Source organism: Cherax quadricarinatus, chromosome 32, assembly GCF_038502225.1.
Source record: "Cherax quadricarinatus isolate ZL_2023a chromosome 32, ASM3850222v1, whole genome shotgun sequence".
NCBI lineage: Eukaryota > Metazoa > Arthropoda > Malacostraca > Decapoda > Parastacidae > Cherax > Cherax quadricarinatus.
Window position 1 is genome coordinate 6950282 of NC_091323.1, and position 15000 is coordinate 6965281.

At 41.6% G+C, this 15000-nt stretch overlaps 1 protein-coding gene across 2 annotated transcripts in view; it reads right to left on the reverse strand.

The window, feature by feature from the left end:
• LOC128690184 (mothers against decapentaplegic homolog 6) overlaps nucleotides 1-15000 on the reverse strand; it is a 108680-nt gene that overhangs the window by 92898 nt on the left and 782 nt on the right. The window contains exons 1-3 of one of the 2 annotated variants that reach the window (XM_070090438.1): nucleotides 14942-15000; nucleotides 6024-6077; nucleotides 4514-4606 (exon numbers count right to left, since the gene is read on the reverse strand). The exon at nucleotides 14942-15000 is cut by the window's right edge and continues 782 nt beyond it. In XM_070090438.1, the coding sequence (XP_069946539.1) occupies nucleotides 4514-4606; nucleotides 6024-6077; nucleotides 14942-15000 (206 nt within the window). The remainder of the gene's footprint in view (nucleotides 1-4513; nucleotides 4607-6023; nucleotides 6078-14941) is intronic. The other variant, XM_070090439.1, reaches the window with a different exon arrangement.

Sequence of the window (15000 nt, forward strand, 5' to 3'; positions counted from 1 at the left end):
TATTTGTTTTGTAAAGTAACGAACACCGAAGAGAAAACTTAATGCACCTCTTCTTTATGGTTGGTGATAACTGCCTTCCACTTTTTAGGAATGTTTCCAGATACAAATGTGCAGTTGAATATGTGGAACGTCGATTGTCCTTTGATTTAAATGCTTCAGGTATTGCATAGGTGATGCCATCATCATAAGGTCTGCTGATGGTCGTCTTTAATTGCATTCCATAAATCACAATCATTAACTGGCCTATCAACTACATCTTTTCTCTTTATTGCACTTTTATGCTTTGCCTCTTCACGTACAATAAAAATAGAATGTTGGAAGGATGGAGCTGATTAAGAGGGAGTATAAATCTGGAGTGAATGGTGAAAGTTTTAAGCATCCAGATGACGTGGGTATGAAAGCACGGAACAGGTGGTGTGTGAACCCAGGCCAGTGCGTAAACCACTTGGCCGAGTGGCTTACGCACTGGCCTGGAGTCTTAGGACTCACTCGCCATGGGTTCAAACCCCACCTGTTCGTGAGAATGTGTGTATACCTTTGATATATACCTGTGATGAGTTTTGAGTCTTACTAGTCTCGGAGTCCGGCTAAAGAGGAAGAAATACCTTTACCGTTGATGAGTTTCGAGAGTTTTTCCGCCCCCAGAGCCCGACCTTGGGACAGGCTCGTCTGGTGCTTGCCTGGCCAAGCAGGCTGTTGTTCCTGGAGGCCTGCTGGCCCACATACATCATAGCCTGCTTGATATGTCACCTGGTGAAAATACTTGATATCTGCACGTGCATCACCCTTGGTGTAACACAGCCTCCTCCTATATATCCATCTGACACGAGAGAATGTTGGAGTTGCGACCCAATTTGATAACTTATTTGATAACTTATTCTGACTTGTTTCTTATTTGAAGCCAGTCATCACAAACCTGTCTTGGGAAACTTCAGGCTAAGGAACTAACGAGAAAGAATACTGCAAGCACACATACATGAGTAGAGAAGCTAAGAAACAGCCAACAAAAATATAACACGAGAAAGAAAGAGCAGGCCTACTTACCTATGCGAAGTAGGTCCAACTCACACCCACCCACACCCACTCATGCATTTATCTAACCTATTTTTAAAGCTACATAGGGTTTTAGCTTCAATGACGGTGCTCGGGAGTATGAAAGGATTTTCAATAAATTTAGTTCTTACCAACCAGAGAAGTGACGGGGACAAAGATGGCATTCCCTGGAAACCCACTGCATAGAAATGCTTAATACAGAAGCATGCAAGATCTTATCTTCACTTGAAGTCAAAAAAAGGAGAGATCAATCATTGAAAGAGAACGTAAAGGAATGTACAGAAGAAAATTGAATACTGAACTGCTGAAGACAAGAGTATGTTACAAGAGAGCCAAGATAATCTACACAAACATTACCGATAGAGCAGAAAAAAGTGTACATGTCTTCAAGGGGAGACTGGACCACTACCTCTGCCAAGTACCAGATGAACCAGGCTATGATGTCTCTGAGCCAGTAGGCTGTCAAGAGCAACAGCCTGGCGGAACAGACAATCGACAGAAAAACCAAACTTCAGGCTGAGCGGTGAAGGTAAAATAAAATCTCTGTAAACTGGTCATATCTCAAGTTTTGTGTTGTTGCTGGAATGTACCGTATTAAAGACTTGTTTTTTTCTTGGTTACAAGTCTGTTTTACTATCAGAGGCTGGAGCATTAAGTTTTAACCAGCCCATGTGCTGAACGGCCCACGTGAGTTTAGCGCTTCACGAAATTCGTAAGGCATCTACACATGAAAATGTTGTGCTAATGAGAGATTTTAACTTTAGACAGATTGACTGGAGCAATTTGACAGGAAATGTTGAGTCAGGCGACTTTCTTAATACGATCCAGGATTGTTTTTTAAAACATTCTGTGACAGAACCAGCTGGAGGAAATAACCTGCTTGACTTGGTTCTTGCCAGCAGGGAGTCACTAATTAATAATCTTGAGATTAATAATGAGCTTGGGGAAAAGTGATCACAAATCACTCAGTTTTAATATATCATGGAATTACCCTAATAATGGCAATCAAGTCTCCGTCCCTGACTTACATTTGACTGATTTCATAGGAGTGAGAAATTACCAGGGTGGGCTGAACCGGAATGACCGACTATGGGTCAGGTAGGTGGTGATGTTTGCCAATATGACGTCTTCCAGAGCATAGTTCTAGCTGCTCAGACAACTTATGTTTCAAATATGGAAATCAGATCAAACAAAAATGATCCTAAATTGATAAACAATAGATTAAAACATCTCACTGGTCAAAAGAGAGGCATATATAGGCAAATCAAAAGAGGAGAGGGGCAGTTAAAAAATCAATATATTCAGTTAAAGAGAGAGAAAAAAAAAGAGAATAAGAAAAGAATAGAGATTATGAGGTTAAAGTTGCAAGGGAATCGAAGACTAACCCAAAAGGATTCTTTCAGATATACAGAAGTAAGATTAGGGACAAGATAGGCCCACTCAAAAGTTACTCGGGTCAGCTCACTGACAGCGATAAGGAAATGTGTGAACTTTTCAATACCTACTTCCTCTCAGTATTTACACAGGAAGATACTAATATTTCAAAAATAATAAATCATGTAGAACAGGACGATAATAAATTATGCACGATTAGGGTCACAAGTGACATGGTCCTTAAACAAATACATAAATTAAAACCTAACAAATCCCCAGGCCCTGATGAACTGTACGCAAGGGTTCTAAAGGAATGTAAATAGGAGCTTAACAAACCTTTGGCTAATCTTTTCAACATATCACTACAAACTGGCATGGTGCCAGATAAGCGGAAAATGGCAAATGTGATACCTATTTTCAAAGCAGGTGACAGGTCCTTAGCTTCGAACTATAGACCAATAAGCCTAACCTCCATAGTGGGAAAATTTATGGAATCAATAATTGCCGAGACAGTTCGTAGCCATCTTGAAAAGCATAAATTAATCAACGAATCTCAGCATGGTTTTACAAAGGGGCGTTCCTTCCTTACGAATTTGTTAACTTTTTTCACTAAGGTATTTGAGGAGGTAGATGTTGGTAATGAATATGATATTGTGTATATGGATTTCAGTAAGGCTTTTGACAGGGTCCCACATCAGAGACTATTGAGGAAAATTAAGGTACACGAAATAGGTGAATTTTTTTCCTGGATAGAGGCATGGTTGACAAATAGGCAGCAGAGGGTTTGCATAAATGGGGAGAAATCAGAGTGGGGAAGCGTCACGAGCGGTGTTCCACAGGAGTCAGTGTTGGGCCCTTTGTTCACAATCTACATAAACGACATAGATGAGGGAATAAATAGCGACATAAGTTTGCCGATGACACCAAAACAGGCCGTCGAATTCATTCTGAAAAGGACATTATAACACTCCAGGAAGATTTGAATAGACTGATGCTGTGGTCGGAGAAGCGGCAGATGCAGTTTAATATAGACAAGTGCAAAGTTCTAAACATCGGACAGGTAAATAACTATGCCACATATAAACTAAATAATGTAGATCTTAATATTACTGTTTGCAAAAAGGATTTGGGAGTTCTGCTCAGCAGTAATCTAAGACCAAGACAACAGTGCATAAGTGTTTGCAGTAAAGGGAACAGAATCCTTGGCTTCATATCAAGAAGCATAAATAATAGGAGTCCTCTATATATCCTTGGTTACGCCTCATTTAGATTATGTTGCACAGTTTTTGTCACCATATTACAGAATGGATATAAATGCTCTGGAAAACGTACAAAGGAGGATGAGAAAGTTGATCCCATGTATCAGAAATCTTCCCTATGAGGACAGACTGAGAACCCCGAAAGGCGTAGAATTTGGGGAGAAATGACTGAAGCGTATAAATGGAAAACGGGAATAAAGGGGATGTAAATAGCGTGCTGAAAATATCTGGCCAAGGCAGGACTCGCAGCAATGGTTTTAAGTTGGAAAATTTCATATTCAGGATACAGGAAAGCACTGGTTTGGTAATAGAGTTGTGGATGAGTGGACCAAATTCCCGAGTACCGTCATAGAAGCTAAAACGTTGTGTAGTTTTAAAAATAGGTTAGATAAATACATGAGTGGGTGTGGGTGGGTGTGAGTTAGATGTGACTAGCTTGTGCTACTGGGTCTGATGCCGTACTCCTTCCTTAAGTGAATATGACCTGACCTGACTAGGTTGGGTGATTGGCTTAAGCCGGTAGGCGACTTGGACCTGCCTCGCATGGGCCAGTAGACCTGCTGCCGTGTTTCTTCTTACGTTCTTATTAGATCCCCAGGTCAGAGATTACCACCTTTGTCGCTTTAGCCCAAGACACCACAGCAAACATACGGAGAAACACCTTAGCAGGCCTATTGGCCTACTGGACCATAAGGATTCCCCAAACTCTGTGGTACAGTGAGTCCAACAAGCTGATAATAATAAATCAATGGTTACATTCGCAAGTCTCAGCACATAAAAAAAATGTCCTTATTACATTAAAAAATAAAGTAATTAATCGTACTTACCAGGTCCGTGTGTGGAGTAAGTGGTGTACTGGTGTGTTCCTCCCGTCTCCTGTGATTCCACCAAACATTCCACGTCTTCACTGGGCGCCGCATCTGTACACGTCCACCCAACACCCAGTTAATCATGTGTCTCTCGGGGTTATTATACACCTTATAAACTAACCTTGACTCACGAAATCGTAATGACACGATTGCAAACTAAGTTTGAATCTGAGATGCACTTAAATTATCTTCATTTTCCTCGTCTTCATATTAAAAATGCGATACTTTCTAACGGTGATCAAAACCGGTTATTTTAAATATTACTCGTAGTGACTTGATCAAGCTATACAAGGATAAATCTATATAGTGTACCATTGTGTTACGTCTAAAAGATTGGTTCTCAGAACCAATACACACATGTATACTGTTTTTTTTTTTAAGAAAAGTCACGTCTAGACTAAGAAAATATATAAATCAGATTTTTTTTTAATTTCTTGTTTTCCTGGGTTAATTAAGATCTTGTTTTAAACGCTAACAAGTGTTTATTACTCTTTAATTATCATACAACTCTAAAATATTTTTAGATGTTCCTAAATAAAGTTTATATTAACCCTAAAACTTTCACAGTTTGTGAAGTTTAATGAGCAAGAACTCAATTTACTATCCCCTTAAATAAAACTATCCCCTTAAATAAAACTATCCCCTTAAATAAAACTATCCCCTTAAATAAGACTATCTTAAAACTATCCGCTTAAAACTATCCGCTTAAAACTATCCCCTTAAATAAAACTATCCCCTTAAATAAAACTATCCCCTTAAATAAGACTATCCCCGTAAATAAAATTATCTGCTTAAAATTATCCCCTTAAGTAAAACTATCCCCTTAAATAAAAATATCCCCTTAAATAAAACTATCCCCTTAAATAAAATTATCCCCTTAAATAAGACTATCCCCTTAAATAAAACTATCCGCTTAAAACTATCCGCTTAAAACTATCCCCTTAAATAAAACTATCCCCTTAAATAAAACTATCCCCTTAAATAAAACTATCCCCTTAAATAAAATTATCCCCTTAAATAAGACTATCCCCTTAAATAAAACTATCCGCTTAAAACTATCCCCTTAAATAAAACTATCCCCTTAAATAAAACTATCCCCTTAAATAAAACTATCCCCTTAAATAAAACTATCCCCTTAAATAAAACTATCCCCTTAAATAAAACTATCCCCTTAAATAAAACTATCCCCTTAAATAAAGTCAAAATAAAAATAAGACACCTGATTTCCCAGCTCTCACAATTTCATATAAATATTTGTCCATCCAGTAAAAACTGATTTACTCATTATAACATTAATATAATAAGTAGTTACAATAAGCCACATTTATTCCAGCCTTATTAAAACAAAAATAAAATACTGAGATGAGTTTGACGCTTCTTACAGCGCCACATTAAACAAAAATATTTAATAAAAAGATATGAATATAAAATCTGACAGGAAGAAAGTTGTAAGTAAAAATGTACGAACCTTCTGGTCTGAGGAGGTCGACGCTGAATCTAGAATAAGGCGGAGGTGGGGATTCTGAAACGAAGAAAATATGTATTATTAATATGTCAGCAAATACATCCATGGCGTTATTATTGATATAAAATTTGGTTATTGATACCGACAAAGTGATTTATAAAGTCACGTAAGTAAAGACTAGGATATATTTATTAGACAATGTTTGGGTCCTGGGACCTTGATTACTTTTAATTAAGGTCCCAAGACCGAAACGTTGTTTAATATCCCCTTGGTGATTGCTGACGTGTCTGAAGCCATTTTTATTATTAATTTTATATAATTTTAAGTTTAGGGTTTATTCAAGGAATTAACTTAAGTCAACCCAATAACTTATTTAATTTTTTAAAGGGGTTGACCGGTAAGTCAGTTGAAGGTCTCGGTCAGATGACCAAAAGCTCCAGAGGCGGGTCATAATATGAATAAAACCTGCGTCAGGAAACACTGTCCTGTTTCCTGACGAATCTTGACCTAAGCTGACCCGCTGACAAGTTACACACTTTACTCATTTAAAAATAAAACTGTTACAAACCGTCAAATCTTGAACATTCTTATTTTTCACAATAACAACAGCTTTTAGCATTCTATACAACTCTTGTTATTTAAAGTGATGTTAATGTTGGTAGGAGACTTGGACCTGCCTTGCATGGGCCAGTAGGCCTGCTGTAGTGTTCCTTCATTCTTATGTAATGCAATGACTCTCCTATATGGTTTAGAAAGACACGTAAGCAAACACTATAACATATTTATTAGATAATAAATATGTTAATAGTGTTTGCTTACGTGTCTTTCTAAACCAACTTGTCGGTATTTATTACCAAGGTTTATACCACTCTCCTATATACCCAAGTTCCTCAATGAAGGCCGTACGTAATCTGGTTATCTTATCATGGTGTGAGTCCTGATGTCCATCTTACCAAAGATATGCAGCATCCTCAGTATAAAAACAGAGAATAACTGCAGAAAACCTACTGGCTCATGCTAGGCCAGTATATATTTATAGTTTGTTAAGGCTGTAACTCGTCCCTAGACTCTCATGATTTATCCTCTAAAATAGGAATAAATCTAAACACTTCGGTATTTATACAGTTACACAACTGTCAGTGTACAGACCCTACATCTTATTTCTCTCACTCATGTATTTGTCTAACCCGTTTTTAAAGCTATGGAAGGTATTCTCTCAACGACGGTACTTATCAGTCCGTGCCACATCTAGACCTCGACTGAAAACCCTGTGCTCTCCTGTATCTTTCTTTGTAATTCACGTATACTCATTTGTAGTTTTAATGTAGTAATATAAAGCTTAATCTTGCATAAATCAATATTCGGGAATAAAACAATTAGATTGAAGAAAGTGCGCCGTCAGCTCAGCAAACAAGTGAAATGGCTGCTGGAGACCAGTTGAAGGTCAGTGAGTGGGAATAAGAATTGTGAATGCACGGCTTAACACACACACGGTCAAAAGTAATGAAATCTCACGTTGGAAACCTGAATACCAGCATAATAAGACTTTTCTGTAGCCAATTGTTGCCAAACATGTGAACAGGATTATGTAACGTAGCAACGACCTTGCTATTTATGTACCTAGCGTTCGCCCTCCCTCTTCTACTCTACACAGACCCTTCAAGGAGGGGGGGCGGGGTTGCCTTGATGCTGAAACTCTTGATCCGAGGAATTGGAGCTACCATATCTGTCCTCAAACCAGAATGCCTCCCATTTCCCAGGCGCACTATTACACTTGCTGGTTTAGCACGTCCCAATGAATATGATGATAAAACATTACACAAACTAGTACAATCCTCCAATATCACCTGACCATCAATATCACCTGACGATGTACCAACAAATAAACCCATAAACAACGCAACGTTCCAAGCGGCATGTACAGATGAATGGAAGCGTTGCCAAACCTAACAAAGTTTAAACGTTCCTTGCGCTGACAACTGGAGGGGAGGATGGGGGGAGGGGGGGAGGGGGGAAGAATGCGATGATATATCGTGTCACAAAATGGGCTATAATGGTCACAGCGACCAACAAAGTTTAAAGTGTGGGACGAAGTGTTACTACATGTCATCGGTGAAGGTCGCAGCGCTACCAACCTGATGAAACTGAAGTCGCACAGTTACCAACCAGGTTGTGAAATGGTGAATGTCTGTCACTACTATCACCAGTCTGCCATTACTGTCACCAGTCTGCCACTACTATCACCAGTCTGCCATTACTGTCACCAGTCTGCCACTACTATCACCAGTCTGCCATTACTGTCACCAGTCTGCCACTACTATCACCAGTCTGCCATTACTGTCACCAGTCTGCCACTACTATCACCAGTCTGCCATTACTGTCACCAGTCTGCCACTACTATCACCAGTCTGCCACTACTATTACCAGTCTGCCATTACTGTCACCAGTCTGCCACTACTATCACCAGTCTGCCATTACTGTCACCAATCTGCCACTACTATCACCAGTCTGCCACTACTATCACCAGTCTGCCACTACTACCACCAGTCTGCCACTACTATCACCAGTCTGCCACTACTATCACAAGTCTGCCACTACTATCACCAGTCTGCCACTACTATCACCAGTCTGCCACTACTACCACCAGTCTGCCACTACTTTCACCAGTCTGCCACTACTATCACCAGTCTGCCACTACTACAACAAGTCTGCCACTACTACCACCAGTCTGCCACTACTACCACCAGTCTGCCACTACTATCACCAGTCTACCACTACTATCACCAGTCTGCCACTACTATCACCAGTCTACCACTACTATCACCAGTCTACCACTACTATCACCAATCTACCACTACTACCACCAGTCTGCCACTACTACCACCAGTTTGCCACTACTATCACCAGTCTGCCGCTACTATCACCAGTCTACCACTACTATCACCAATGTACCACTACTACCACCAGTCTGCCACTACTACCACCAGTCTGCCACTACTACCACCAGTCTGCCACTACTACCACCAGTCTGCCACTACTATCACCAGTCTGCCACTACTACCACCAGTCTGCCACTACTACCACCAGTCTGCCACTACTACCACCAGTCTGCCACTACTATCACCAGTCTGCCACTACTATCACCAGTCTACCACTACTATCACCAGTCTACCACTACTATCACCAATGTACCACTACTACCACCAGTCTGCCACTACTATCACCAGTCTGCCACTACTATCACCAGTCTGCCACTACTACCACCAGTCTGCCACTACTATCACCAGTCTGCCACTACTATCACCAGTCTGCCACTACTACCACCAGTCTGCCACTACTATCACCAGTCTGCCACTACTATCACCAGTCTGCCACTACTATCACCAGTCTACCACTACTACCACCAGTCTACCACTACTACCACCAGTCTGCCACTACTATCACCAGTCTACCACTACTACCACCAGTCTGCCACTACTATCACCAGTCTGCCACTACTATCACCAGTCTACCACTACTACCACCAGTCTACCACTACTACCACCAGTCTGCCACTACTATCACCAGTCTGCCACTACTACCACCAGTCTACCACTACTACCACCAGTCTACCACTACTACCACCAGTCTACCACTACTACCACCAGTCTACCACTACTACCACCAGTCTGCCACTACTATCACCAGTCTACCACTACTACCACCAGTCTGCCACTACTATCACCAGTCTGCCACTACTATCACCAGTCTGCCACTATCACCAGTCTACCACTACTACCACCAGTCTACCACTACTATCACCAGTCTGCCACTACTATCACCAGTCTACCACTACTACCACCAGTCTACCACTACTACCACCAGTCTACCACTACTACCACCAGTCTACCACTACTACCACCAGTCTACCACTACTACCACCAGTCTACCACTACTACCACTACTACCACCAGTCTGCCACTACTACCACCAGTCTACCACTACTACCACCACTACTACCACCAGTCTACCACTACTACCACCAGTCTACCACTACTACCACCAGTCTACCACTACTACCACCAGTCTACCACTACTATCACCAGTCTACCACTACTATCACCAGTCTACCACTACTACCACCAGTCTACCACTACTACCACCAGTCTACCACTACTATCACCAGTCTACCACTACTATCACCAGTCTACCACTACTACCACCAGTCTACCACTACTACCACCAGTCTACCACTACTACCACCAGTCTACCACTACTACCACTACTACCACCAGTCTGCCACTACTACCACCAGTCTGCCACTACTACCACCAGTCTACCACTACTACCACCAGTCTACCACTACTACCACCAGTCTGCCACTACTACCACCAGTCTACCACTACTACCACCAGTCTGCCACTACTATCACCAGTCTGCCACTACTACCACCAGTCTGCCACTACTATCACCAGTCTGCCACTACTACCACCAGTCTACCACTACTACCACCAGTCTGCCACTACTACCACCAGTCTACCACTACTACCACCAGTCTGCCACTACTATCACCAGTCTGCCACTACTACCACCAGTCTACCACTACTACCACCAGTCTGCCACTACTATCACCAGTCTACCACTACTACCACCAGTCTACCACTACTACCACCAGTCTGCCACTACTATCACCAGTCTACCACTACTATCACCAGCCTACCACTACTACCACCAGTCTACCACTACTACCACCAGTCTACCACTACTACCACCAGTCTACCACTACTATCACCAGCCTACCACTACTACCACCAGTCTACCACTACTACCACCAGTCTACCACTACTACCACCAGTCTACCACTACTATCACCAGTCTTTTATTTCTGATTTCCACACTGATCAAAATTTTACAATCCAGTTAGGCTGTGCAAGTTAGTCACTGATTTACTTGTGCTTTATATACGAAAAAAAAAAAGGCGGTCGAGTTTTTATCTTTAAAAGGATCTCGACACTAATATAAGACGGACCAAAACATAATATAGAGTTTTCTAAGTGTTATTTATAAATACTTCCAGCCACAGTAATATGACTTATTCTTCAAAAATATTTTTGTTTAAAAATATCTTCTATTTATAGCTGATATGTTTAGGACTTCTGGTGCCCCAGATGCTCGGGTGGAATATTTTATCACTGTTTTTTAGCAAGCCATGAAGCAGCAATTCCTATGGAAAAAAATGCCCGGTTAGCAACCCAATAGGCTAAGAGGCTTAGCTGTAGACACGCTGGAGACTAGTCTTTGACCCCGGTCACCTGACCCGACCTATAACGTACAGCCTGACCTAAGTAACATGAGCCCACTCAGGGCCGTAACGCACACGCCCACACTCGTCCCCCCCCCGACACACCCCGCCACACCATCCCCCCTTCCTTTCCATCACTCCCCTACTACCTTACCAACACCCCCACCATCCTACAACACCAGTATACCGGTCCAACACCCCCACCATCCTACAACACCAGTATACCGGTCCAACACCCCCACCATCCTACAACACCAGTATACCGGTCCAACACCCCCACCATCCTACAACACCAGTATACCGGTCCAACACCCCCACCATCCTATATCTCTAGTTAGCTCAGATATATACTTCTCGGTGTATATGCAAAGATATACGCCTTTCTGTGTATATACTGCGATGCACACCTTTCGGTGTATTTATATAAATTCACGTTACATAGACAAAAAAATTAATACAATAGCCAGTAAATACGGGAAAGCCTAGGTAAGTAGTGTGCAGCAATTAGGATTAACAGTGATAAAGGAGACAGGTGATGAACGATATTTTATTGTTTCTCGGTTTAAAACCCGGAATGTTTGCAAAAAAAAAAAAAAACGATGTTATGTTGTTTGTCGCTGTGCTGGCGTTTTTTTTTTTTTTGTTGTTGTTGGTTACAATAACTGGCTGTGGCCAGCCCGACGCTGCCTTTGTTTCCAGTCCAGGATGGTTCCTGGGTGCTGATATATTCTTACTGTTTCTTGCCATTCTTTTTATCGTTTTTCTCGCAATAAAAAATCATTGCTGCCTGTATGGCTGTAATTTTTGTTTAATTATACGTTAATAATACCTTAAATACCTTCACATGACATGCGGGGCCGTTTGTATCCTAGTTCCGTCTCATTTATCGAGTCACTGCACATTCCAGGTCCTGGAATGACATACGCTTTTATTCAAGAGAATAAAAGCGTATTTCCTTGGGTGGTCATACTGATATATACCATTTCTTTTTCCAGTTGGTCTAATGATCGCTGCCCTATTTCCACAGGAGTGATATAGGGAGCAGCATACACCGATGATTAGCGCTGGTATGCAACATCAGGTAAGATCAGTATTACCACTATTTATTTAAATAAAACATATTCAAAACGGGCATGAATTACATCACAGACCTTGAACAGGTCTGTCAACATTGAGCAATACTCTAAAGATGAGAACATAAGCGATTGGAATAGTGTCACGACTTCCCGAGTTCTGAAAGTTACCACCAGTAACCACCCATCATCTCCCTGTCTGTCGTCACATTTACCTTATTGTGTTCTCTGAAAGAAAACCCCTCAAGGAAGGTTCCTTGATGTTGGTGAGGGGCTCTTGATTTAGGGAATTGGATCTGTGCTCCAGTTCCTTGAATTAAGCCTGAATGCCTTCCACATCCCCTCCCAGGCGCTGTATAATCCTCCGGGTTTAGCGCTTCCCCTTGATTATAAAAATAATAATAATCTGAAAGACAAGCCAGCCCACACTATTTTTTTTTATTTCAGACACTGCTGATTTGGCTTTCAGATTTCTGTCATCCAAAACTTTCTAGTCTTTTTCGCATCCTGTTCGATTAATTTCTGTTGTTGAATCTAATTTTGTACGCATACACGTACAAAATTAAGTCACGGATATAATGGACTCAGCGAAAAAGTTTATATTTAAAAATAAATAATTTTTGGAGACAGGGTTACAGTTATATGGAATTAGTTACCAACTAGTAATGAAATATTCAAACAGACTGAACAATACTGAACAAGGGACTAAAAGCTTACTGTAGCTCCCTACTTCATACTGATACGTCTTGTGCTTGAAGATTCGTGTTTCTTCGTATTTGTCCTAGTACTGTAGGTACAGGGTTAGACCAGTTGGGAAAGGTGGCAGAGGAACCGGAGTAGGAGAGGGAGGGGGAACCGGAATAGCGGAGGGAGGGGGAACCGACTCGGAGTAGGAGAGGGAGGGGGAACCGGTGTAGGAAAGGGAGGGGGAACCGGTGTAGGGGAGGGAGGGGGAATGGAGTAGGGGAGGGGGAACATGAATAGAGGAGGGGAGGGAAAGGATGGGGGAACATGACGAGGCTTGGGGAAAATTGGAGTATGGTAGGGAAAGGGCGGGGGAAAATCGGATTATGGTAAGGGGATGCTGAGAGAGAGGGTGCAGAGTAGGGCAGTGAGGGAACCAAAGTAGGGTAGGGGATGGAAGGTTGATCAGTCGTAGGGTGGGGGATGACCTGGGGTAAGGCAGGAGAAAGATGAGTATGGACAAGAGTAGAGTGAAGACGGTGGAATTATAGAAGCACATAGGGAATGTGAGACGTATAGGGGAAGATGGGGTGGCCTGGGACGGGTTGGTGAAAGGTCGGGGTGGAGTGATAGGTGATGGGTGTGAATCTGAGAGGGTCAGAAATAAGATAATGGGTTGGGGTATGAGTGAGAATGGACGGATTTGGGAGAAGGGGAAGCGAGAGTTGGGGAGGGGAAAGGAATAGACTGCGGAGGAGGGATGAGGGCGAGTTTGGGAAATAGTGGTGATGGAGAGTTTGAAGCGAGGAAGGAAGATTTAAGTAGATGGTATTCTAATGGAGGGGAGTGTAAGGGAGGGGAGTATAAGGGAGGAGAGTATAAGGGAGGGGAGTATAAGAAAGGGGGACAAATAGGGAAGAGAGGGAATAAGGGACAAGTGTGGGAATAGGAAAAGGGCAAGGGAGTGGGGGCACAGAGAAGGGAGAGGGAAGGAATGAAGGGGGGAGCGGGAGAAGGGGGGGGGAAGATGGAGGGAGAGTGACGGAGGCAGCATCACCAAGACTCACTCCAACAACTATGTTACATACTAATTTTGTATGTACCTTCACCTTTGAAGGAGGGGGGGGGGGAACCTACATGCTGGTAAAGGGTTTTTGATCCAAATAATTGAGCTGACCTCGCCATCCCTGGGTCATATCTGACTCCCCTTCTATTTCCCAGACGCTGTATAACCTCAAGTCTTTAAAATGCTTACAAGTGAATAATAATAATAATAATAATAATAATAATAATAATAATAATAATAATAATAATAATAACGTTGAACCCAGGTAGCCTCAGAGTTAATTATCACTGATAGTCACCACTCACTTACCTTTATGATCATATAATAACTCTGCCCAAGAATATCAAATACTTTTTCTCGATAAATTAGTTTGGGTATATAATTTTGTGGAGGCGAGCAAACGCTTCACAACACCGAGTCACTATTGTGCCAGTAATCTGGTTTGTTTACTCTGGTCTTCACAATAAAAACTGTCCTCTTCCAATACACTTGATTTATTGAACTTTACCACATCAAAAATTAGTTTCTGCACGACACCATCATTTATATTGCCAGTAACACATGCCGGTACATGATAAAATATACTCATATATATATTCTAATTAGTATAATGAAGTTTAGTTGATTAAATAATACTAATAAAATAACAATTACACACAAATTTAAAAATGTATATATGTTCAATGTGTATATACCCCCATTTACATAGATGAACATGCAAGATGCAAGACCTGTTGGAATTTAAGTCTCTCTTGCATACATGGGAGCCATTCTTCTGCACTAATATTAGCGACAACTGTCAATAATTAATATTTACCACTAGGAGGTCTGGGCTGGCGGACCCTAAACCTGGGTCTACTCTGGAAACAGTCGACG